This window comes from Letharia lupina (genome assembly GCF_014066315.1).
Source record: "Letharia lupina isolate WasteWater1 chromosome Unknown contig_8, whole genome shotgun sequence".
NCBI lineage: Eukaryota > Fungi > Ascomycota > Lecanoromycetes > Lecanorales > Parmeliaceae > Letharia > Letharia lupina.
The window spans coordinates 837125-860328 of record NW_023502977.1 but is presented as its reverse complement, the minus strand read 5'-3'; the positions used below and the strand labels follow the sequence as shown (position 1 = coordinate 860328).

Sequence of the window (23204 nt, the reverse complement as noted above, 5' to 3'; positions counted from 1 at the left end):
CTCGTCCACTTCGTCCTTCACACTGGCTCGGTCTCTGCAAAGTCAACGTAGTCGCCACTTAAGCTCTGCTTCCATAAGTGGACCTTCCCGTCATCGCCTGTCGAAGCCAAAGCACTGCCTACGTAGGAGGTCAGACAACGACTACAACATATTCACAAATGCTTGTAATTACCGTCGTATATCCATCTTATCTTCCAGACAGGTGCCTCATCATGCGACAGTAATGCGGCTTGTTTCCACTCATGCTTGATGTTCAAGCTATTCATGACCTCGCGTGGAGGTGCATTGCGAGACATGTCTGCTAAACCAGCACCTATACCAGAGGGCGCATTACGCATAGTCGCTGGTAATGCTCTTCGCGGTCCATTGGGTTTGTATGCTTTAACGGCCGGGGTCCTTGACGATGCATCAACTTCATGTGGTGTGTTGACTTCGAAAATACGAATTGTACCGTCATTACAGGCCGCAGCAATTATATCGTACGGATGAAGGCATCCCGGTGCCCAGGCTATTTCATTGACTGTGGCATCGGTCTGTATCTCGATCATTTCGTAAAATAGGTAATTACTTTCCGAAGGCTCACCAGACTTAACGGCGCGATATATTTTTATGTGTTCGATCGCGGAGACAGCGAGTGAAATTGCATTCGGGTCCAAACCTGCGAAAACTGCGTTGGTACTGGGGCCCTCGCCTTGGTGGAAAGATAATCTGAATCTAGCCTCGGTGCCTCGATGGTGCTGCCCGAAGGGATAGATGTTGTCGATTACGTTCCATGAGCTCAACGATTCGGGATCTGCGGGCTCCAAAAGGGAAAGTAGTCCATCGTGGGTAATTAGAGAGAGGAAAAGGTCATGTCTGATAGTCTTAGAGCCAAAGGAAACATAGGAGACATGGTTGAGCGGCGACTGCGAGAAGATGCACCTGAAGCGTCGTCCACTCTTGAATGCTTGCGATGGGTCCTCTCGCCATAGTTTGAACTTGTTGTCGCCGCCAATAGTTGCAAAGAACTGTCCCAAGCTGGATGCAAGCCATTGGACCTTCAGATTACAAACCTCTTAGCAACGCATCTCCACGGCAGTAGAAGGGCTATACTTGCATCCAGCACCTCGGCATCATGTCCACGCCATTGGTCTACTAAGAAATACTCGTTATCTTCGTCTATATTGTACACCCTGATTTTGTGATCTGCCGAGCACAGGACTATCCGTGTGCCAGAAGAATTGAAGCTCGCTGCAAGCACTAGGGAGGTTTAGCAACAGTATCCAAAAGAAATACATAAATCGTATTACGTATTGAGTACCTATATCGGCGGCCGCATGCTCAAAGCTCTGAAATCCGTTCTTCCTCCCTTCGATGTCATTTACATCGCTATTTTCACCCATATCAGGCTTTTCAAACCAAACTTGGATTACGCACAGTGCCGCTGTCATCCAGAACATAGTACCTAATTGGAAAGCTTGCTTTCTCAATGCTCAAGAGTTGAAATCCCAAATGGCTTCTACGCTAAGAGGCTAGTGACCAATCAGACCATCGGATCTCACCATTTTCAGTCTAAAACACACCTTATTTCTTCATTTTCGATCTAAACGCGGGTGCACACGGGTATATCCAAAAGAGGAAGCTGGAAAAGAACTTCAAAATCCTCAAATCTACCTTTTTTGATTCCTTTTCTTTTATCAAAAATATAATAATAAACTAAATACGTAGAGTTATAGAGTTAACTATGCGCTTTCAAACAGTACAGCGTAGACGAAATTTGATAAAGTATTCGTAAAGATATACTAAGAACTAAGATTTTTACTTGAATTATCGAGCTTGCGAGAAGAGCCTCTCCGGCAGGAGCCCTCGGAGAGCCCTCGGAGAGCCCCCGGAGGGTTAGGGGGGTTTCAGGGGGTCTCCCCCTGATCAGTGAAATATAACATCTCTCTCTCGATTCTCAGGGTTAGACCACTTAAAATCCCTTAAGCCCTTCGGAGCTCTTTAAGGGCTCTCCGAGAGCTTATATCGGAGGGGCTGTCAAAGCAAGCTCGAAATCAATCAAATATCACTAAAACAATCAAATTTCGAGCTTGCTTTGACAGCCCCTCCGATATAAGCTCTCGGAGAGCCCTTAAAGAGCCCCCGAAGGGTCCGAGGGGTTTTAGGGGGTCTCCCTGAGAATCAAATATAGTCAAAAACCAGTACTCGGCAAGCTTTTCACTACTGGGAAGCCCGCGCCCCAGCACATATTTAATTAAAGTCCTTTACTCGGAGCAATGTCAATTGGCTGCGGCTATCGCGCTTATGACGACCGACTATTATTTTTGGCCTGTAGTTACTGCAACATCTTGGAAATAAAAAAATGTCTGTCTTTTGAACTGCCATGACTACCACCTTATCTGGGCCAGAGGCATGGAGCCTTTTGACACTCTCTGCGGCCTGTGTTGCCATCCTAATCAACACGTTCCATGGCGATGGCGAGCCTCTAATCGCCTCGTTGGCATTTAGCGGTCTAGCGTTCGCTCTCACCTTCAGCCTGATTCGATGGCTCGGAGACGTTTTCATGAAAGTGAATCTAAAGGGCCGAGACATGTCAAAGCTCAAACAGATCGAAATGTACATAGGCTGGTAGATATCTTTTTGTGCCTTTTTACGGTGCTAATTATTTGATCATAGCCCGGAGACTATGGGAGCTGTATGCGCTGTAGTCCATCTTCTCACGATAATTATTTTCATACCTTTTCCCTTTTACAAAGATATTGTGGCCGCCACTTCAGGCGGAGGCAACAAAGAACTCGTCATTGAACACCAGTTTGTCGAGACGGGTCGGAGTTTGCATCGCTTTCCACATAACAAGGTCAGAGAATAGCGCAACATTCCAGAACTCGAGATGACTGACTCTACCCCTCTTCTAGTTGGCATCGTATCTATCTGCAATCTTGTCCCTACAATCTGTTGTTCTATTAGGCATCGGCGACGATTTGTTCGACATTCGGTGGCGACATAAGCTCTTCATACCAGCCTTTGCTTCGATTCCTATGTTAGTCGTCTATTTTGTCGATTACGGCGTCACGAATGTCGTGGTACCGGTGCAACTGGAGCAGTACCTGGGCAAGATGGTAAATCTGGGCTGGCTGTATTATGCTTACATGGCTGCAATTGCCATATTCTGCCCGAACAGCATCAACATTCTGGCTGGCATCAATGGCATCGAGGTTTCTCAATCGTTAGTCATCGGGTGCCTCTTGCTCGCCAACGACGTCCTATCTCTCTACGCAGCTCCGAGTACTCCGAATCCTCACCCAGCGACCGATCCTCACCTGTTCTCAATGTATTTGCTTTTGCCATTCATGGGAGTTTCGATGGCTCTCTGGTGGCACAACTGGTATCCAGCAAAGGTATTCGTGGGTGACACATACTGCTATTTCGCGGGCATGGTCTTCGCCATTGTGGGCATCCTTGGACATTTCAGCAAGACGGTTCTCCTTCTATTCATACCACAAATCATCAACTTCATCTACTCTGCACCACAGCTGTTCCGGCTCATACCTTGTCCAAGACATCGTCTGCCCCGATTCAACGCGCGAAGCGGCCTCTTAGAACCGTCAGTGACGCAATGGCAACACCCGCCGTCCAAGCCTGTGGTTCTGCTGATGAGCCTGCTCGCCAATTTTCCCGTACCCTTACTTAGAATGGAAAAGAACAGTGAGGGAGAGATTGTCGAGTCTACCAATTTGACCTTACTAAACATTTGGCTTGTCTGGTTTGGTCCCAAGAGGGAAGACCGTCTTGCAATTGAACTTCTAGTTATGCAGGCATTGTGTGGTATTTTAGGCCTATTTATACGACATGAGCTCGCTCTATGGGTATTTAGACAGGATAATAGGGAATAGATGAGCTTGACGATAGGTCGTAGCATGACGCTGTAAAATATCTTATCAGGTACCGAATCGCGTCAAGTCAACTTCGGACCTGGCTCGTCTTGAGGACAGGAGACCGACTTACTAAGCGCAGAAACTGCGCAGAAACTACGCAGCCAATCAGCAGATAGCTTTAGCCGGTTACCGCGCCGATGTCGGAGGCACCTTTCTCCCCGTCGTACAGTAACTACTTTACTCTCTCTCTCTCTTCCATGATATACCCAATTGTATTCTTTGAGTGGCCGCACCGCCCAAATTGAAATAGTTGAAGCTGCGAACCAGACCCCTGAAACATGCCTTCTGCAGACAGAAAACCCCGAACACTTTACGACAAGGTTTTTCAGGACCACATCGTTGATGAGCGAGATGATGGAACAATTCTATTATATATCGGTATGAGGATTCTCGCAAACAAGGTTTTCTTCATGTACTGAAGTTCTACACAGATAGACATCTCGTCCATGAAGTCACATCACCGGTGAGTATTGCAAACTCATGCTGCCAAGTGGAGACTGATCGAGCCCAAAGCAAGCGTTTGAGGGTTTGAGGAACGCCAAGCGAAATGTGCGGAGACCAGATTGTACTCTGGCCACTACCGATCATGTGAGGATGTGGGACATCTTGTTTCCGTCTCGATTAGATTAGTAACAGCCTACAGAATGTGCCCACTACGCCCCGCAAGAACTTCAAGAACGTGGGACAATTCGTCGAGGAGGCTGACTCCCGCACACAATGCCTCACCCTGGAAGAGAACGTCAAGGCGTTTGGCCTAACCTACTTCGGCTTGGGCGACAAGCGCCAGGGCATTGTACATATTATAGGCCCAGAGCAAGGCTTCACTCTGCCCGGGACCACTGTAGTCTGTGGTGACAGCCATACATCTACACATGGAGCCTTTGGAGCCTTGGCTTTCGGTATCGGCACCAGCGAAGTTGAACATGTACTCGCGACACAGACGCTGATTACGAAGCGAAGTAAGAACATGAGGATACGAGTGGACGGTGCGATACCACCAGGGGTCAGTAGCAAGGACATAATTCTTCACGCCATCGGTGTAATTGGCACTGCAGGTGGAACTGGTGCAGTCATCGAGTACTGCGGATCAGCTATACGAGGATTGAGCATGGAGGCTAGAATGTCAATTTGCAATATGTCCATTGAAGCAGGGGCAAGAGCCGGAATGATAGCGCCAGACGAGACTACATTCAAATATCTGCAGGGAAGGCCATTGGCGCCAAAATTTGACAGCCAGGAATGGATGAAGGCCGTCAAATACTGGTCAAGTCTCAAGACCGACGAAGGCGCGACTTTTGATGAAGACGTTTTTATCGATGCTAAGGAGATCATTCCGACGGTATCTTGGGGAACTTCGCCACAAGATGTTGTTCCTATCACCGGCGTCGTGCCGAACACTGATGACTTTCCCACGGAACCAGCAAGGGACAGTGCAAGACGTGCGCTCGAATACATGGGGTTAACGCCTGGCACACCCATGGAGAATATAGAAATCGATAAGGTATTCATCGGCTCTTGTACTAACTCGAGGATCGAGGATCTTCGAGCCGCTGCTCGCATCGTTGATGGCAAAAAGATTGCGCTAAACATCAAAAGGGCCATGGTTGTCCCTGGCTCTGGTCTTGTGAAGAAGCAAGCTGAGTCTGAGGGTCTCGATAAAACATTCATTGATGCTGGGTTCGAATGGCGGGAAGCCGGCTGTTCTATGTGTCTGGGCATGAACCCAGATATCCTCTCCCCAAAGGAACGTTGTGCAAGCACCTCAAACCGAAACTTTGAGGGCCGCCAGGGTGCTGGCGGCAGGACCCATCTCATGTCACCAGTCATGGCGGCCGCTGCCGCAATTGTAGGCAAATTAGCAGATGTTCGAAAATTAGCAGACGAGAATGTTTCACCAGCAAAGGCTCATCCGAAGGTGCAGCTTGGCCCTGAAGTCTCTGACACTGATACCGACGACGATCTGGAGCGTCTACTCGATTTACCAGAGGACAGCCAGCCTCATGCCAATAGCGCCACTGCAAGTTCCTCAGGGGGCCAGCCAAAATTCAGTACAGTAAGGGGCATAGCGGTGCCCATGGAGCGGTCGAACGTTGACACAGACGCGATAATCCCCAAGCAATTCTTGAAGACGATAAAGCGCACCGGTCTTGGGACGGCTCTTTTCTACGCTCTCCGTTTCAATGAAGATGGTACCGAGAAACCAGACTTTGTCTTAAATCAGGAACCGTACAGGCATGCCAAGATACTTGTGGTTACAGGACCAAACTTTGGCTGTGGTAGTTCTCGTGAGCATGCGCCATGGGCATTGCTTGATTTCGGAGTCACATGCATTATCGCTCCCTCATACGCTGACATATTTTTCAACAATACCTTCAAAAACGGCATGCTACCGCTGGCTATCCCAGACCAAAATACCCTGCTCAAGATTGCTGAAGAGGCCAAGGCAGGCCGTGAGATTGAAGTCGATCTTCCAAATCAACGAGTCAATGATGCTTCGGGAAACAAGCTGGCTGACTTCGAAGTTGAAGAATTCCGGAAACACTGTTTGGTTAATGGTCTTGATGACATTGGCTTGACCATGCAAATGGATGACAAGATCAGGAGTTTCGAAGACAGGCGATCGATTGATACGCCCTGGCTCGATGGGAGTGGCTATCTGAAAAGAAGTAATAGGAATGGTCCTGTCAAGGTGGAGGCTGCACCGGTACCAAAGACCAACAGAGGAGAGCTGCTTGAGGAACCTTTGGAGTGGTAGATTGCCGTCAACTCATACTGAGCTATGAAATATCTTCTCCGAAAATTTCACCTGTCCTGGTACCTAGCGTCCATGCTCTGCCTCAAGGTTTATTGACCGAGGGAATATGTGGTTCACTTCATTTGTACCAAGGAATCTTTGCTTTGATGGTCTCTTGGTGAATGTGCTACTGCAGCAAGCTTCTTCGCAGGACGCCTGCTTACCGCTCGCCTTATCACCTCAAAGGTGGTTTTTGGCGACAGTTTTGGCTAATTCGGTGCTGTCCAGATCTTGCTGGATTACCTATCGGGCCTTTACTAAGTAGTACTTAGATGAGATTTAGACTGCTGCTTTCAGTGGGTTCTCATGGAGGAGTCAGAGCTTCTTTTCGAGCCGATAACATTGCGCCAACAAATCTACGAGACTAGTGACACCTTTGATCTTTTAGAGGAGAAATGACAATAACCCTGTAGCATGTTCAAAGTTGATGGAACGATGTCTGGGATCAAAATATGGAGTTGCTCTCGGTAAGTGACCTGCTGAAGGGACAACATGGATATCATACCACACAAAGTCAGTAACCGCACTGGCTAAGTTCGGCTGTCTCGTGCTCTTGGGGCCATTCGAGTTCCGCTGTCGGCCCTTACCTGCGACACCAACTACTACAAGCATCGAGACAGCTTCGTCCCGAAAAGCACAGAAGCACCCGCAGTCGCAGCGTCATTGCAAAGTATGATGAGGCTCCTGGCTACAGGAAATCTAGTCTACTCCTAATCAGGAAGCGTTCATATTGCCGACCATCCCTCCTCCTCTTTTCTCTTGGTACTTGTTCCTGTTAGATGCTGTCCTAGAGAATTCGTTGGCCTGATGCGATCTGTGCGAAATTAATCTGTTGCATCGCAAACGAGGATACATTTGAGCTTATTAGGTTGTTCGATTCCAGCACCTCGAATGATTTGAGGTCCTTCAAGCCAGCGGCTTCGGCACAATGCTGATTCGGCGCTTGAAAGACGGAAGAATTGTGCAGGGTGCGTCTTCGGATCAGGAACCGTTATCAGATGGATATTGGTCTCATCTCTATGAGCATCTTGTTCTGGCTCGCGGCGCCTTGTGATCCAGGATAACTAAGTTCTATACATGCGCCAGATCTTCTGAGGTGTGCGCTTAAGCGCCAGAAGGCACAGTGCGTGCAGAGGAGCAGTAGAAAGCTGTTAGACCGTCTGGCGCGAAGAAAAGAGTCATGAATCATGGTAGAAAACTTTCCTCAACGTATATCAAAATTTTCACCAAGCTAAGAGTGGCCCAAACCAGACACGGCATAATGCAGCATGACAGATGTGCTCCACGTTTGATCTTGCGAACGGCAAATGGCGAATGGCGAATGGCGGCGCGTAAGTCTTGTCAACGTCCTACTAAGCTATTACTGACCATTTACACTGCCGGAAGAGCTTGCGCACGGTCTTCCCCACATGATGAGCATGTGCATATATCGCAAGAAGAGTTGGCCCCATGTTTATTTACCCCATTACCCCATACCCCCAAGGACGCTAATCAAGCTATGACCGTCTTCAGCATCCATTGACCATGTGCAAGTGGCCAGTGTGCTGATGCACGCCAGGGTATGCTGGAGATAGGACAAAATCTGAAACCTGTGCGCATGTAGAATCTCTCAAATTCTCCTCTCAATGTCACCTCTCCTCCTCCAATCAGCAAGTGTGCAAAGATTTTCTAGAATTATATATTCTAATTGACTTGTACCTTCTTCCCATACCGAAAAAATCTCCCTTTTACCACCACTCATACGCCCTAAAGCCAAACATCCGTTCTCTCTTCGTATCAAGAGTTTCCGAGCCTCCCATGTCAACCTTCTACCTCTGCTCGAAGAATCACTCGATAGTCGGCCAAATGGATACATATCTTGCCTTCCACCGAGATAATCGTCACCGAAAGACCGAAGACCACGAGAAGAACTTCAACCCATCCTTTCCTTCCCGGCACAATGTGTCCGAAGAGTCAGCCCGCCCAAACTATGTGAACAACTCGCCCACGTCACCCTACCATCTAGGCAGAGATGTCCCCTCCGACGAAGCTATCAACAAGATCCGTACCGCGAACTCGGTCACTATTAGTCCGGAGTTGTTTGAGAAGATATACCTCAATCCGCAAAACGCCGTCAAAGGCGAGCTCCGGAACACATTCGCGAACCCCACGCCGTTGGCACTCCTAGGCTTCTTGCTTAGTCTCAGCCCGCTTTCGTGCGAGCTCATGGGCTGGAGGGGCGCCGGCGGAGATGGCATTGCCACTGTTGGCGCCTACTACTTCATTGGAGGTTTTCTGATGAGCCTTGGGGGTATTCTCGAATTCTTCCTTGGAAACACGTTCTCGTTTGTGGTCTTCTGTTCGTTTGGTGAGTCCTTCTCATGCGAACGATGCATCTCGGGCAGCTAATCTCTGGAATGAAAGGGGGGTTTTGGTTCACGCTTGGCTCGACACTGACACCATCATTCAACGCCTATGGAGCTTATGCGGCCGATCCAAATCAGCCCGCACAAGGACTCACCAGCCCCGGATTCCACGCGAGCTTTGGTAAGTTAGCCCCAGGATCGCCGCTTCCATACTAATTGGTTGTGATATAGGCTTCTTCCTCCTCTTCATGGGTCTCCTGAGTCTGATCTACCTCATCTGCGCACTTCGGACAAACCTCGTCTTCGTGGCCATCTTCCTCGGACTGCTTCTTACTTTCGTTATCCTAACTGGCGCATACTGGCACACCGCATTGGGACACACAGAAATGGCAGAGCGATTGCAGGTTGCAGCCGGCGCCTTTGGGTTCCTCGCAACTTTGGCAGGCTGGTGGATCTTCTTTGCTCAAATGCTCGCTTCTGTCGACTTTCCATTCCAGATCCCCGTAGGAGACATTAGCCACTTGATCACTCCCTTGAGCGAGCGTGTCAAGCAGAAGGAACGTTACCCAGCTTGAACATTGTATTGGCGTTTTCTCCGTGCTAGTCCTGCGCGCGTTGTCAGCCCGAAAATGAGATGGACGGCGCGAAGAGCTTTGGTCTTGATGTTCGCAAACTAGTCGTGGCAGCGGCATAACTACAGCTTCGTGTTAATTCTGTCATTCAAAAGCATGTTTTCTAAACTGTACAGTTACAATGTCCGGTTCTGAAAATCAAACCTGTTGCGCATCATCTAACTATCTTGTCGTTCATCATCTCATATGAGGCTATCCATGCTGTGATAGGCTATCGCCTTTGCTCTGGGGACACAGATCATACTCATGCAGATGCACCTCTAGACTTGCCAGACCAAACACCGGCGAAGAAAGCGAAGGTTTCTTCGATGCGCATGGTTGCGTCGTGAGTCGTGACACAGGCCACACAGGGTTTGTAGTCTCTGCGGCTCTACCCCAAGTTTCGGCAATCGCAGCTTCGACAGCGCGTGCCGGTTATCGCCACTCATTGGCGCCTGTTTCCGAACGTCTCAGATATGCTGAGGTGCAATGTTTGGACCATCGCTGTCTGAGAAGTGAGACAGAAGGTGATTGACGTGGAATTAGACAGGGGCCCTGAGCCAAATGGGATCCCTCAGTCAAAGTGCACGGATTCCAATTCATACATAGTGAGGTGATGTTTGCCTGCCCTGATGCGGTTGCGGCGGACTGCCCACCTCCTCGGTTAATGTCATCAGCTATCATATGAGATTACAATTTTTGATTGACTGTGGATAATGCGCTATCGTTTTCTATCACATCAATTCGGCCTGCCTGCGTAGGACCTTGCCCGATTAGTGACTGCTTATCATCACTTCCAAGCATTGAGCTCTGACCAGGGATCAGCCTGCGTTTGGGTAGTGCTGCTTTGCCGAGGAGGCACATGGTGAGCGTAGGCGCCAGCGCCGGGTGGATAGGGATAACCAGGAATGCCAAATTTCCCTTGCGAAGCTGGTGGGGGCCCAGGTGGAGGAGGGGGTGGTACATAGCCATGAGGAAGGTACTGATTTTGCTGCGGCGGGTACTGTGGGTGACTTTGAGCCGGCTGAGAAGGAGGCGAAGACGCAGGCGATTGATATGGATACACCATCGGGTTATAGGGATCGGAAGAAGAAGGCAATGTATCCCTGGTGTTTAGATGCTGGTGACTGACATCTGGCGTGTGCTGCGCAAAACCCTGATAGGAAGCCGTAGACACTGGTGACTTCACGGATACATTGCCATTTCCGTAATTTGAAGCTTTCTTCGAGTAGAATGTTGACGATATGACTGGAGATTTGGAGGAGTATAAGTCTTTGGACTGCGATGGCCTTGACGATGGGCTCGGACGTGATAAGCTAGACTTTGTTGGTGACGAGGATGATGGATCGACCGACATTCGCTCCATGAGCTCGCGCAACCTATCTCGCTCTCGGTCCGCCTGGCTTCCAGCATTGCTTGCCTTCTCTTGTTCGATTCCATTGAGCAAATTTGCGCCCTCTGTACGGCGATTGTTGACATACTGCTCGATGTTCTTTTCGAGACTCTCTGCAGTTTGCTTTATCTCGGAGTAGAAGCTTTGCGCGCTCATCAGTCCCTGGACTAGGTCATTGAAAGCTTGAAATACTTTCTTGTACTTTGTCAGGACAGAGTTGCGTTGTCTAGTGAAGGCCTCATATTTTGCCTGTTCTGACTTGACCCGCTTGTCTTGAAGAAGGACACCGTAAGTCTTTGTCAATTCTTTCATCAACGCCGTCTGCTTGTGAGTTGCCTGCAGTAGCCTATTTTGATGAGGTCTATATTTCTCGAGCTCAGACTGGAAAAGCTGGTTCTCATGATTGGATATCGATTTTTTGTTCAGAATAAGTACGTTAGATATATCATCGTTATGGGCCTTCAAAGAACGTCAATTAGCCTTATTTGAGTCGAGGGATTCAAGGGATTCCAACCTTTTCCTTGAGGTCTTTGAGCACCTGTGTCCTGTCCCGTCTGATCAAGTCCAGCTTTCTTAACAGATCTTCAACTTTGGCAATCTGGTCCATGACGCTAAGACCCCCTTCGCCGAAATCGTCGTCAAGGAGGTTTCCTTCTCTGTTTGGTGTCATTGGACTACCAACACCATTCCTGCTCTTACCGCGATTTGCCCCTACACTGAGCAAAGCGCGCTGATACAGCACATCAGCCTCATCAAGTTCGCCAGCTGAGCGCATTTCGTCAAAATCCGATTCATATTGCCGCGAAGTATGAAGTAATTGCGAGTCGCTACCACTCGCTTCTTCGACCGCACCTCTATAGCTCATTATATCGCTGCGAAGCGTTGAGGTCAGCTTGGAGCTTGGCTGTTGCGTCCAATCTCCACCATATTTGGATCTCATTTTCTCACAGATACTTTCCTCCATGTCTAGTTGTTTGGTACATCTCTCCAGCGTACTCAATACGCTAGATCTTTCTCTTTGAAGTTGATCGAATGCGCTTCCGAAAGGCTCGTGGCCTGCGAGCTCCTCACACCAAGTCCGAAATCCCTCATCTAAACTCGTCTCCTGATCCATACCCCCCTTCAAAACGTTGAGACTTCCGGGGAGCTTCAGGTAATCAAGACTGGCGGCCATCTCTCCGTTGGCAGTCTCCACGTTTTCTGCCTCAGCACGGACTAACTTTGCTTTTTCTTCATCGTACAGACTTGCTGACTCGGTAACGGACATTGGGACGATCTTTTGAAAGATATCGGGGCCTATAATGCGTTGGATATCCTGTCCTTGGTATAGATCACTCACGGGTATTGCCTTTGCTGCTTGCAGTTTTGGTATTCCGCTTAAGGCAGCTTCCGCAGGCACTGTCTGGTGATAGATAAAGTCATTGTCCTTGTTGCAAATTGCTAACCTTTCCTGGACGTTCGCTAGATGCTTTTTGGTCATCTCTACGAGACTTGACCCGGTCTCTGAGCCAAGATTCGAGGCAGCGGACACTGTGGACGGAAATGAAATAGCGATTCGAGCCGCGTCCTTGCCTTCGGTTTCTGCAATCTGAAGTCGAGAGATAGCGATGCCATGAGAATTAGCGTCGTCATCGGCAAGTGCTTGGTAGTACTGAGCGATAGACGACAAGTAGTTTGCTTTCACTTGAGTAAGATGTAGCCAAAGCTTATCAAACACTCCCCGAGATACATTGTCTTGGACGCCCTCGGCAGCTTGGGCATACAGAGACGCTGCTTGGCTTGCAAGTTTAGCAAGCAGGCCAACCTTTCTTCCATCAGCTATTTGCTTCTCAAGGAATACCTCTTGACCTTGTGCCAGCATTATGGCAATCAGAGTCTTGACTGTCTCTCGACTCAGGTCTGTAGATGGCGCATGTAAGAAGTTCTCGTTGATGTAGGTAAACATCCCAGCAGCTGCCTGGAATGAGTGATATGCCGTTTTCTGCCCAGTCTCGTCGGAGCGATTTTGGTAGGCAGCATGACACGAGAGCACCGCAGAAATGTTGAATATGATGGATGCTTTTTCATACGCAAGTGAGTACTGAGCAGTAGGCTTATGCGTGAAGGCATCAAACCTAGAGAATCCCACGCTATCAGCAATTGTGTGTGGGTAAATGTTTGCGAGTCGTACAGCACATACCATGTAAACGAAATCTTGATGTGATTCTCATCGACCGGAAACCTAAGGTCTAGCAACTCCAGCTGACCGTAATAGCGATATAGAAGATCTCTTCCAGCTGTGCTATCTTTGCCTGCTCCTCGCATGTCTTGTCGCAATCTATTGAGGGTATTGCACTCCTCTGCATACCTCTCAGGGTCATCGCCGTACGTCTGCCTGATGTAATTTTTTAGGGGGTAAATCCAGTCTATTTCATTCGTCTGCTTTAGCGGGCTCGAGATCATCGGAGGCTGCAACATCTTGGAGAACTATGTGACCGCAGTTCTCACATACACATCGCCTGCCCAGCTTGAAACGATTGCTTCGAGGGACAGTTCATCAAGTAACGGCGGCAAATGTGTATTGGCTACGATGGAGACCCTCCAGTGTGCAAGGCTTGTTTTGTTCCATCCAAGTCTTTGGAACGGTATCGATTATGCGCAGTATGTGTATCATCGATGCGGAGTAAAAAGTGAAATTCAAGTTCTTCGAGCCAGGAGCCGTGTGGTACGGAGCATGAGTGCCGTCAGTATTGAGTCACAACTCACTCTGTACGATTCACAGGGTAGGTTTGATGCATATCAGTTTTCGTGGAAGCGCTTATGTGTGAGAGACTCGATTGCGGGATAAGTAACTCTAGAAATGTAATCACCAGTGTCGTCTGCTGAGAACCAATACATTGACAGCTCCGCTAGCGCACTCAGCGGAGCCGTTTCTTCCTTGCCAACGCCACAACATTATGCGCCCACAACATCCCGAAGCTTTTGTACCTGGACATTCGTAATAGAATCTTTGATCTTGTGCATGTGGAGGGTGTCTGGATCTAATGTACATCTCTAACCTGTGCAGAAATGCCTAACAAGAACCCTGAACGTGCGCCTACACCATCGCTATGTGCCAGAACATGCATACATCGTAGGATTAAGAAAGAAAAAAGAATTCGCAGGCTGTGAGCTACACTCAATCACCCCGATCCTGATCCCGATGCTTTCTTGGGCTCCTCTTCTTGAGCTTTGTTTGCGGCCTTTGAATCGCGAGCCGCTTCTTCTGGCGGTAGATTATCGTGCTGCTGTGTCAGCCTATTCCACGCAGCTTTCAGAAACCCTTCGTTCTTGTGGGACTCAGCAGATGCCGAGGATTTTGATGCATCTTTCGTAGTGGATGGCGGATCACTGTCGACAAGTCAGCCTGAATATGCTTATGCATAGACACGATTTAGTACTTAGCCCTCCCAACGTTCATCACTCGTTTGGCATTCTTATCCTCAAGCTCGTCTGCAAGCATCTCCAAAATCGTCCGCTGGTTCGATGTTAGATACTTAGGCATTGAGACCTTGTATTCCACACGTAAGTCTCCCAGTGCATTACGCCGCCCTCCAAGTCGAGGCATCCCCATTCCACTCAGAGTGATTTTGTCACCAGTTCCGGTACCGGTCGCTACCTTGAGCTTCACCTCTCCTTCCAATGTTGGGACACTGATTTCACCGCCAAGTACGGCCGTCGTGAGTGGGATGGATGCCGTATAGAGTACATCTGCGCCAGAGCGACTGAACTTCGAGTCCGCAGCGACCCTGATGAAAACATAAAGATCTCCTCTCGTAGACTGGGCGTTCGGATTCGCAGCTGTACCAGTAGGCGGAGTGTCGCCTTCTCCGGAGACTCGAATTCGCATGCCGTCTTCTACACCGCCCGGTACATCGATGTTGACTGTTTTCCGCTCTCTCACTACTCCGTTCCCACTGCAAGAGCCGCACTCTCCACCCTTTGGTATCATCACTCCCTGGCCACCACAAGTCTCGCAGGTGCTCGCCATTTGAAAGCCTGCTTGCATGAAATGTACCCGTGTCCCCGTCCCACCACACTTTTTGCAAGGCGATCGTGTTTGCCCCTTCTTCAACCCTGCACCAGAACATGTCCTGCACTGTACGAGAGGTGTGATGAGAATATCCTTACTCGTTCCCTTTGCTGCATCCATGAAGGATATGTTCGTCTGCACCTCAATGTTTTGTCCAACAAGGACTTCCTCTTGAAATGGGGACTGCCGTGAACCTCTGCCCCTTCGGCCTCCTCCTGTGAACGCGCCAAAAAGGTCCTCGAAATTGATGTCGGCTCCGAAACCCCCAGAAGAGAAGCCACCAAACCCACCAGAGCCAGCAGCCCCGCTTGGGTCAAATCCTGCACCCTGATCGAAAGCTGCAGCCCCATATTGATCCCAAGCCTCTTTCTTTTTCGGATCGGAAAGCATCTCGTAGGCTGTCTGAGATTCCGCGAAGCGGTCTTTTGCTCCTGCACCTTTGTTCGTGTCAGGGTGGTACTTTTTGGCCAAGGAGTAATACGCCTTCTTAATGTCAGATGACGATGCATTCTTGTCCACGCCTAGTACAGTATACGGGTTCTTAGTTGCGTTTCTGATAGAGCTTGCATGGAAGGACTAAGCGACGTCAGAACCGGTACACAGAGGATTATTTCATTTAAGGAATCACGGCCCTACCCTTTGACCGCAGGTGGTGAGTTGTGGCTTTCGCCTCGCCCGGGGAGAACATGCTGCATGACCTAGTGTACTGTATCTTATATCATAGAGCGTTCTTCTTGGTGCCTTTCGAATCGTACATTGTCTCTGGCAGGGCGTTGACGAGCGCAATGAATGTATATGGATTGCTGCCCTGGGAGACAAGCTTTGCGCGATGCCACTCATCCTACTCCAGACCACCTCGATAGGCCTGAGATTAGCGGCAACTGAAGTTGTCTTCGAAAACCAAAGTTGTCCAACAACGGTGTTCCGTATTGCAGCAGTAGCTGGTTTTTTTCTGAGTCTCGCTGTCGAAGAAAATATTTCACGGTCGGACCTTCATTTCCCCGATAGGAGCCAACTTATTTTGGTGAACGAGGGAAGTAATAATACTTCTCACACCAGCTCCACCAGCACTCTACGGGGCCCAGGCTCTCCGGTAAGATATTTAAAACAAGCATCTACATTTGAGAGTGGTCTCTGCGGCCCCCGCACACGGGATTTGACGCGCTCTGATATTTGACTCATAAAAGCAATAGCCATGATGTGCTGTACTTCCATGCAAGATAAACGTCAACTACCACCATAACTCGAGGTCCCCAAGAAGAGTGACTTGTTGAGCATTTCAATCGGTAGTGTTGACATTCCTCACCCCTTCTGCCCTATTTGGCCTGCGACGGCTCGAATCGCATACGGAAATTCTTGTCTGCGGAGACTGTTAACAACTTGGGGCATGAATTCCAGTAAGCGCTTGTAATGCTTACCCTGGTTTTGAACAACATACAAAAAAGAAGAGATGAGTTCCGACTCAAGGACTATGGCAGCGTTGAAGTCCTTCCTTACCGCGAGCGCCAGAACGGCTTTGCCAGTACGTCGGCGCGCACGATGCCGTGCCATTGTAGGTGAATGCTGTCCAATGCCCGGTCTTGTAAGCATCCTCTGGTTGTATGACGAAATAAAGGCTGGTGGAGTGTTGAGACGATGCACATGGCGGTAGGCATGTAGCACAGAAGTATCGAAAGTCTGCCAGTCGATCTAGTGGAGTCGAGATTAGTATAATGACTTGATCGCTAGCCATGCGCATGTTCTTACACTCACGGCGGCGTCCCCTTGCTGTCCACTTGTGGGTGTCTGGGCGTTAGTGACATCTTTTAGATTACTTCCTGCCAACGTCGATGTTCCATTTCGCCGTCCTTTTGAGATGCCTGTATAGGCGGGTTGTTTATCTCTTGTACTAGATGCTTCTGATCTGGAGTCGTCAAACCCATTGCGATTGCGCTGCGGAGGCATGATTGGGAATTTATGGATGGGCAAGGAGGTGATATGGGACGAGACTCGGGAGCTCAGCAACGGGCCGAGGGCGGAACGGAAGGCTACCTACATTTACGACTCAGAGACTTAACTAGGCTACGCAGCCAACCACCGTAACTGTAATTTTAAACACATTTCACAACAATTTCTGAGCGAAGTAACGCTCAAAGCAGATCCCGGTAGTCCGTTTTCCTCCATAAGTTGCACATGTGGGCACAAATCTGTGTGGTGACTGAAATGCTAAGACTGATATATTTCCGTTAGAGCTTAACGTCTTGCATACGTCTCGTGATATTCTGAAACATTTACATCGTAACAAATGGAAGTCATCCACCAGAAATACTCCTAGGGGTATCGTGAAGTGCGCTCGTTCTCAAAATGCTCCGTCCATCCCCTGAGTACTTTTCAACCAGATCCTCTCAGCATGTTTATGCAATTCCCAAGCAACTTTGCTGCCTCGTGCAACAACTCCCAACGGCATTTCTCAAACATGGCCTGGAGCACATATAGCATTCCGAGACAAGCATTCCGGTCCTTCATCTGTTCGAGTTCTCGAGGATCTTGAATCCCCCCCACTCTGGTTAGAAACGCTCTCATATCGTACGTTTGTTGCTCCAGAGTGTACAAGTTCGGTACGACTCGTACGGGGCCGTCCAAAGCATAACCGTACGACCAGACAATGAGGGCGGCAAAGTAGAGAACCCATGGCCGGTTGAGCAGAAAATCGTCCCTGGCGGAATATGGTGAGAGGTTCTCCTTGCTCATCAGAGCCGGGTTGCGGTGCGAGCTCGCGGTATCGGGCATCAGCACCTGGGCCAGAAACTTCAGGGCATAGAACGTCGCGTGTCGCGCACTTGGTCTTGGAGCCCAGTTTTCTTTTATCCGCTTCTGTGCTATTGCGTAATCCGACGGTAGAGTTGTCCGACCGAGTAGCCGGCCAGCCTTTGCAAAGATCTGGCAGCTTACGACGTCAACATGCATTGCCATGTGGGCAAGATGGTGCAAGACAGTGCGGCTCTCGAAGATATTCTCCTCGTCAAGCCTACCGGATGGGTAAGCGGCAGACGCTGGTAGCGTATCCTTCCCAATACTCTGATCGAAATCGTTTTTCCAAGAATCAAAAGCTTTGGTCAAAGGTCCGCGCCAAATGTCCTTGCCTCCTAACGCTTTCAAGGCGCCGAGGTGATGGACTTGCACATCACGTTGATTCATGTGCCAGCTCACGCTCAACAACCCAGCCATGATGGCTGTGCGTCCGAACGAATTTGTTCGCACAGGCTTGTTTTTCAAGGTGTTTTTTAGCCCATCAAAGAAAGTCATAGGCTTGATACCGTTTGACCGGAGATTGGTTTCGATACGCCCAACCTCGGCACTGCTGGTGGCAGACCACAATGTCTCATCGCAAGGAAGCTGCAGCTTCATTTCATGAGCAACCATGGTCGCCGAATGTCCAAACATGGTGGCATGGATGGAGTCGATGATGAAAGCGGCAAAGGCCACCCTCCGAGTCGCCTCATTAGTGACCCAATGATTCCACCATTGCTCGGGTGTATGTGAGGTCGAAGCCTGGGTACTGCTTGAGGCTAAGCCAGGACCATCGTCTTTGACCATTGGTGGTGAATCGAGCGCTGACCGACCTATAAGAGAGCTTCCCCGTCTCATCAGGGTGAGGGTGGTTCCATGGTGAATGTGCGCACGTTCATGGAGCACGCGCGTGGAATACATTTTCTCATACACCTCCAGGAGCAGCAGAGTCTGGAAAACCCACAGCTTTGCAGGCGGTAAAAAATCCACATGCTTGAAGATCTCCCCCCGCAAATGCCATGCTAGAAAGTTGGAGAGCTCTGCCCCGGCCTGAGTAACGTCGGGGCCGTGCATTTTGTCAAGACAGGACGCACCGATTGCGATGACCGCAAGTAGCAACACGTTTTGAGTCTTGTCCGCGGAGAAAGTTGGCTTATGCAGGATTGGCATTTGCGGGTGAAAATGGTACCAGTAAGATCCAATGTAAGTCTGCATGGAGCGTAGGCTTAGAACATGACCATCGAGGTCACGATCACCGTCAAGGAAAGCATCCGTCTGCTTCTTAACCGGCGCATGATCTGTGAATCGCATCTCAATAAGATCCAGTATATCTTTCCGTTTCTCTTCCGAAAGAACTATTTGCGGCAAGGCTGGGTCCAGAATACTTGTCACTGCCATGAGATTTTGTTGCGGGATGGCTTGACCCACGGGACCATTCAAAGAGTCGTTGATCGTGCCATATGTCCCACGAGATGTACTGCCAGAGTCATCCATAAAAGCAGTAGTCCCAACGGACATCGAGCCGTGCCGAGGACCCCCGGGCGATGAGATATTCTGATGCGGCTCGTTGAATAGCCAGGCTGTGAAGTCGTCGGCCATTGCAAAAGGGGAGCGACTGTAGCCATCTCCGCCAAAAAGAGGCATCGAAAATGGGTTTCCATTCTGATCCAAGAAGTTCGGATCGAGGCCATACCCTCCGTACATTTCAAAACTTGTGGCAGTATCCACCGGTGTTAGTGGAGTGGAGACAGTCGAGTAAGCTCCCGACGGTGGTCCTTGCGCGGACATTTGGGACATCGGAGACATTACAGGTGGGGGCAAGGGCGGGAGTGAGGGGAAATTCTGATGTGATAGGTATGTACCGCCACCAACGTTATTCTGCATCTGAGACTGGGCCATGGGAGTAGTAGCGGAGTGGCCATTGTAGGTGGAAGTTGGAGAGGGCCGGTAATTTGCAGGATTCGTCGTTATGTGGGTATTGGGCCGAGAGATGCGTGAGTCTGGATACATATTTTTCTGAGGCAATGTCGATTTGTACGAACCAAAGCTTGAATGCCTCTGGCTTGAATCGTACGTTGGGCCAGACGCATTGCGTAGCACCCGTGAATCATATCCTCCAGCCGCATCAGCGTAGTAGTGGTCATCACTATTCGACCTTTGCAAAGACGACATTTTGGGATTATATTCTGAGCTTGCAACGGTGTCCAGAGAGTGTGGCGATTTCAAATCGCTACCAGGTGGGCTGGTACTGCTCGAGTTTGGTTGGTAAGACTCTGTGATTCTTCCTGGCAACGGAGATTGAGGAGGCATGGTATGGATCTCATGAGCTTTGATGAATGATGGAGGAGCAGTTGAAAGATTATTCGTGGGTGGTGCATGAGGACCCGCAGACGGCCCGTACTTTGAATCTGGATGATCTCGTGGGCCATCGACACCTATAGCTTGCGCATTTCGATCGTCACGATCATGTGAATTGTTTTCTTTCCGTTGAAGATGCGAGCCACGTGCTGTGTGCCTCTCACGATGCCTAGTGCACAGGTCTTGCCGGACGAATTTACGCTCGCATCCAGGAAAATCGCAGGTATAAATCTTTTTCGGTGTGTCTGTATTTCAGTCAGCAATTGCACACAATCAGTAGCAGAGGCGATAACTCACGATTCAGCTGATGACGGTACAGGTGTTCCGCTCTGGAATAGCTTTTGCCGCAGCCTTGGTGTGGGCATGGGAAATTTTTCTCCAGGCCCTTCCTGCTCCTCTTTCTTTTTCGAGGCTTTCCACCGGCATCTTCACCTTCATTTTCTTTCTCCTCGCCACTATCATCCTCCGCTTTAGCAGTGGTGCTCCGATCTTGCCGTCGACCTCTTGCTGCCTCATTGTCGTGTGGAGAAGCATCAGATAAGGAGGAAGGCGGACTGTGATAAGAGGTTTCGCTTTTCACAGACACGAGAGCATTCTTGGATGACGATTGAGGACTCATGTCTGCCTGCTTTCAAAGATAAATGAAGATTTGCCAAGAAGTTGCTGAGCAGCGTGGTGTTCGCGGTGTGCTATATCGAGCGCATGTTTAAACCCCCGGAGGAGGACCTTATGTATATCAATGGTAGGCACCGGTGGCTAGATGACAGACAAGGCGCCCGAGCAACTGCCTGGGTGTGCGGATATAACCCCTGGTGGAAAACAAGAGCTGATGGCGTTCTTTGTTAAGCAGGGGAAATTGCATGGGTCGATGATACCTGAAGCTTGCATATAGACGAATGGGAGAAGGCAGAAGGGAGAAGGGTGTTACAATGTATATTCAGTATGAGAGGGAGTGTGTATAGAGCGTAATAGACAGGAAAAGATATTGGCCAAAAATGTCAGTGCCCACGCCAATGCGGTGACAAGGGGGTCAGAGGCCTGCGGATCGGAGGACAGATGCTGAAGAGGAACGCGATTCCCGGGGCAGCTTGCGCCGGTTCTGGATATCGTGGTGTTTCTTCTGAAGACTACTGTAGGGTAGGCCCAGTAGGCAGATCTGATTACTGGCGAGATAGAAGCGCGAGAGATGGAAAGAGTCAAAGCATCGTCGTCGCAAGAATAGGGAATGATAATGCTTCAAAAGGGCCATCTCACTCGAGCGCGTCTATCTTGACACTATTTGAGGATAGTGGATTAGTGTTCGACTTGGACGCCATCGGTCCATCGTTCGAGTCGCTTCCCACTGGTACCACTGCTTGGTACTCATGTGGGGAAACCTAAATCCACTAAATCTAGCACTGACGTTTAGCGCTTAGGTGCATGCACTCCACATCAATGCACGGGCCCCTCGGACCCTTCCCAGCTTCAACCAATTTTATCGCTGCTCTAATAACGCTCTCGTGCTCTTGCCGGAGGTGTGGTCCATAATCCTTCTAGCACAAATCAGATTTCCATTCGATCATTACTGTTACGGGTTACAACTTCCTTCGCACACGTGTCATCGCTTGCCATTTTCGTGGCCTTTACATTATCATCATGGTTCACTTGATGTCTATGAGTACCAGGTCATCCTCACAGGTGAATTGGTCTGTCGGAAGTACCTCCCTGCCCTCTCGTTTCCAACCCGGACTATCTAGCATTTCATACAACGCATCTGGCTCATCCGAGTCTGCTGCGGCCAAATTTTCAGTTATCGTCGCAAGCCATATCTTCCCTTTCTTATGCCATCCCAGAGCTCCCCCGTAGATAGCTTTGCAGTCCGTGCGAATATCAGGACATACCGAATTAAATGATATATGAAGTAGAATTACACTATAAAGTAATACCGCATATAAAGTATAGCTCCAAATGACCATTTTGAAACCACTGAGGGTGGGGTCATATAAAGTAGGTATTTCTGAGACGGTACATATTTGAAAAGCTTGCTTTCTCAATGCTAATGAACGTTTTTTCGAGGAGTGCCAAGAGCGAGAAACTATTATCTAATTAGATTGATTTAAAAGTTATTCGACTATATAGCTAAAATTCGTCTTAACGAAGATATCTTATCTACAATAATAATATAAATCTATTTAAAATATAAAGATAGAATACTTAGTTATATTAACTATAAAGTTCTATAGAGAAAAGAGCGACTTAATATAAACGCGCTTAGACTCGTTACGTAATTATTAAGCCTTAATACTAAGAGTTATATAATTCGAATTTTAATACTCTTCTTTATACGTATTCTCTTATAAGCGAAATTTAATAAATATAAAGTTTAATATTAATAGAATTTAAAATCGATATTATAATTATAATTTTCTTATTTATATTTTAATCTAATTAAACTTAATAAATTAAAGTCTTTTAATCTTTTATTCTATTAAAATATAAAGATAGAATATTTAATTATATTAACTATAAAGTTATTATAAAGAAAAGAGCGATTTAATATAAATACGCTAAGACGTATTATATAATTATATTATATAATCGCTAAGAATTATATAATTTAAATTCTAATACTTCTCTTTATATATATTCTCTTATAAATAAAATTTAATATTAATATTATTAAAATAAAATAAATAATTTAATTAAATTTAATTAATTTTTATTAAGTTATTAAAATAAAATTAAAATTAAGTAAATACGCTATATTATAAGATAAGAAACTTTAATAAAGTTTTAAGAGAGATTAAAGTCGAGATAAGATTTCGAATCGAGATTTTAAGTTTTCTCGAAACTTCGATCTTATTCTAACTCGAAAGCGAGATTTTAAGATATATCTTATTATCTCGATAAACTCTAAGTATCTTTAAGCGATCTCTTTAGATTTTATTTTTATATATTAAGAATAAAATAAAAGAAAATAAGAAATATAT

General features: G+C 48.1%; 8 protein-coding genes across 8 annotated transcripts; 3 read left to right on the top strand and 5 right to left on the bottom strand.

Moving 5' to 3' along the window:
- Positions 1 to 17: 17 nt before the first annotated feature.
- On the bottom strand, positions 18 to 1382 carry HO133_010071 (uncharacterized protein; the record flags this gene model as incomplete). Its single annotated transcript, XM_037300927.1, has 5 exons — positions 18 to 118; positions 173 to 520; positions 584 to 1037; positions 1097 to 1239; positions 1301 to 1382. The coding sequence occupies 5 exons, from the start codon at positions 1380 to 1382 to the stop codon at positions 18 to 20; spliced, it is 1128 nt and encodes a 375-aa protein (XP_037153744.1).
- Positions 1383 to 2362: 980 nt separating this feature from the next.
- HO133_010070 (uncharacterized protein) lies at positions 2363 to 3872 on the top strand (the record flags this gene model as incomplete). The annotated part of the gene is made up of 3 exons (XM_037300926.1): positions 2363 to 2595; positions 2656 to 2836; positions 2895 to 3872. 3 exons carry the CDS (start codon positions 2363 to 2365, stop codon positions 3870 to 3872), a joined length of 1392 nt encoding a protein of 463 aa, XP_037153743.1.
- Positions 3873 to 4192: 320 nt separating this feature from the next.
- On the top strand, positions 4193 to 6669 carry HO133_010069 (uncharacterized protein; the record flags this gene model as incomplete). Its single annotated transcript, XM_037300925.1, has 4 exons — positions 4193 to 4292; positions 4346 to 4377; positions 4428 to 4502; positions 4558 to 6669. 4 exons carry the CDS (start codon positions 4193 to 4195, stop codon positions 6667 to 6669), a joined length of 2319 nt encoding a protein of 772 aa, XP_037153742.1.
- Positions 6670 to 8505: 1836 nt separating this feature from the next.
- Positions 8506 to 9628, top strand: HO133_010068 (uncharacterized protein; the record flags this gene model as incomplete). Its single annotated transcript, XM_037300924.1, has 3 exons — positions 8506 to 9055; positions 9112 to 9234; positions 9285 to 9628. The coding sequence occupies 3 exons, from the start codon at positions 8506 to 8508 to the stop codon at positions 9626 to 9628; spliced, it is 1017 nt and encodes a 338-aa protein (XP_037153741.1).
- Positions 9629 to 10454: 826 nt separating this feature from the next.
- On the bottom strand, positions 10455 to 13514 carry HO133_010067 (uncharacterized protein; the record flags this gene model as incomplete). The annotated part of the gene is made up of 3 exons (XM_037300923.1): positions 10455 to 11516; positions 11572 to 13171; positions 13237 to 13514. The coding sequence occupies 3 exons, from the start codon at positions 13512 to 13514 to the stop codon at positions 10455 to 10457; spliced, it is 2940 nt and encodes a 979-aa protein (XP_037153740.1).
- A 704-nt stretch (positions 13515 to 14218) lies between these two features.
- Positions 14219 to 15796, bottom strand: HO133_010066 (uncharacterized protein; the record flags this gene model as incomplete). The annotated part of the gene is made up of 3 exons (XM_037300922.1): positions 14219 to 14426; positions 14477 to 15629; positions 15745 to 15796. The coding sequence occupies 3 exons, from the start codon at positions 15794 to 15796 to the stop codon at positions 14219 to 14221; spliced, it is 1413 nt and encodes a 470-aa protein (XP_037153739.1).
- A 614-nt stretch (positions 15797 to 16410) lies between these two features.
- HO133_010065 (uncharacterized protein) lies at positions 16411 to 17052 on the bottom strand (the record flags this gene model as incomplete). The annotated part of the gene is made up of 2 exons (XM_037300921.1): positions 16411 to 16797; positions 16855 to 17052. 2 exons carry the CDS (start codon positions 17050 to 17052, stop codon positions 16411 to 16413), a joined length of 585 nt encoding a protein of 194 aa, XP_037153738.1.
- A 426-nt stretch (positions 17053 to 17478) lies between these two features.
- Positions 17479 to 20854, bottom strand: HO133_010064 (uncharacterized protein; the record flags this gene model as incomplete). Its single annotated transcript, XM_037300920.1, has 2 exons — positions 17479 to 20480; positions 20533 to 20854. 2 exons carry the CDS (start codon positions 20852 to 20854, stop codon positions 17479 to 17481), a joined length of 3324 nt encoding a protein of 1107 aa, XP_037153737.1.
- Between the last annotated feature and the right edge of the window lie 2350 nt (positions 20855 to 23204).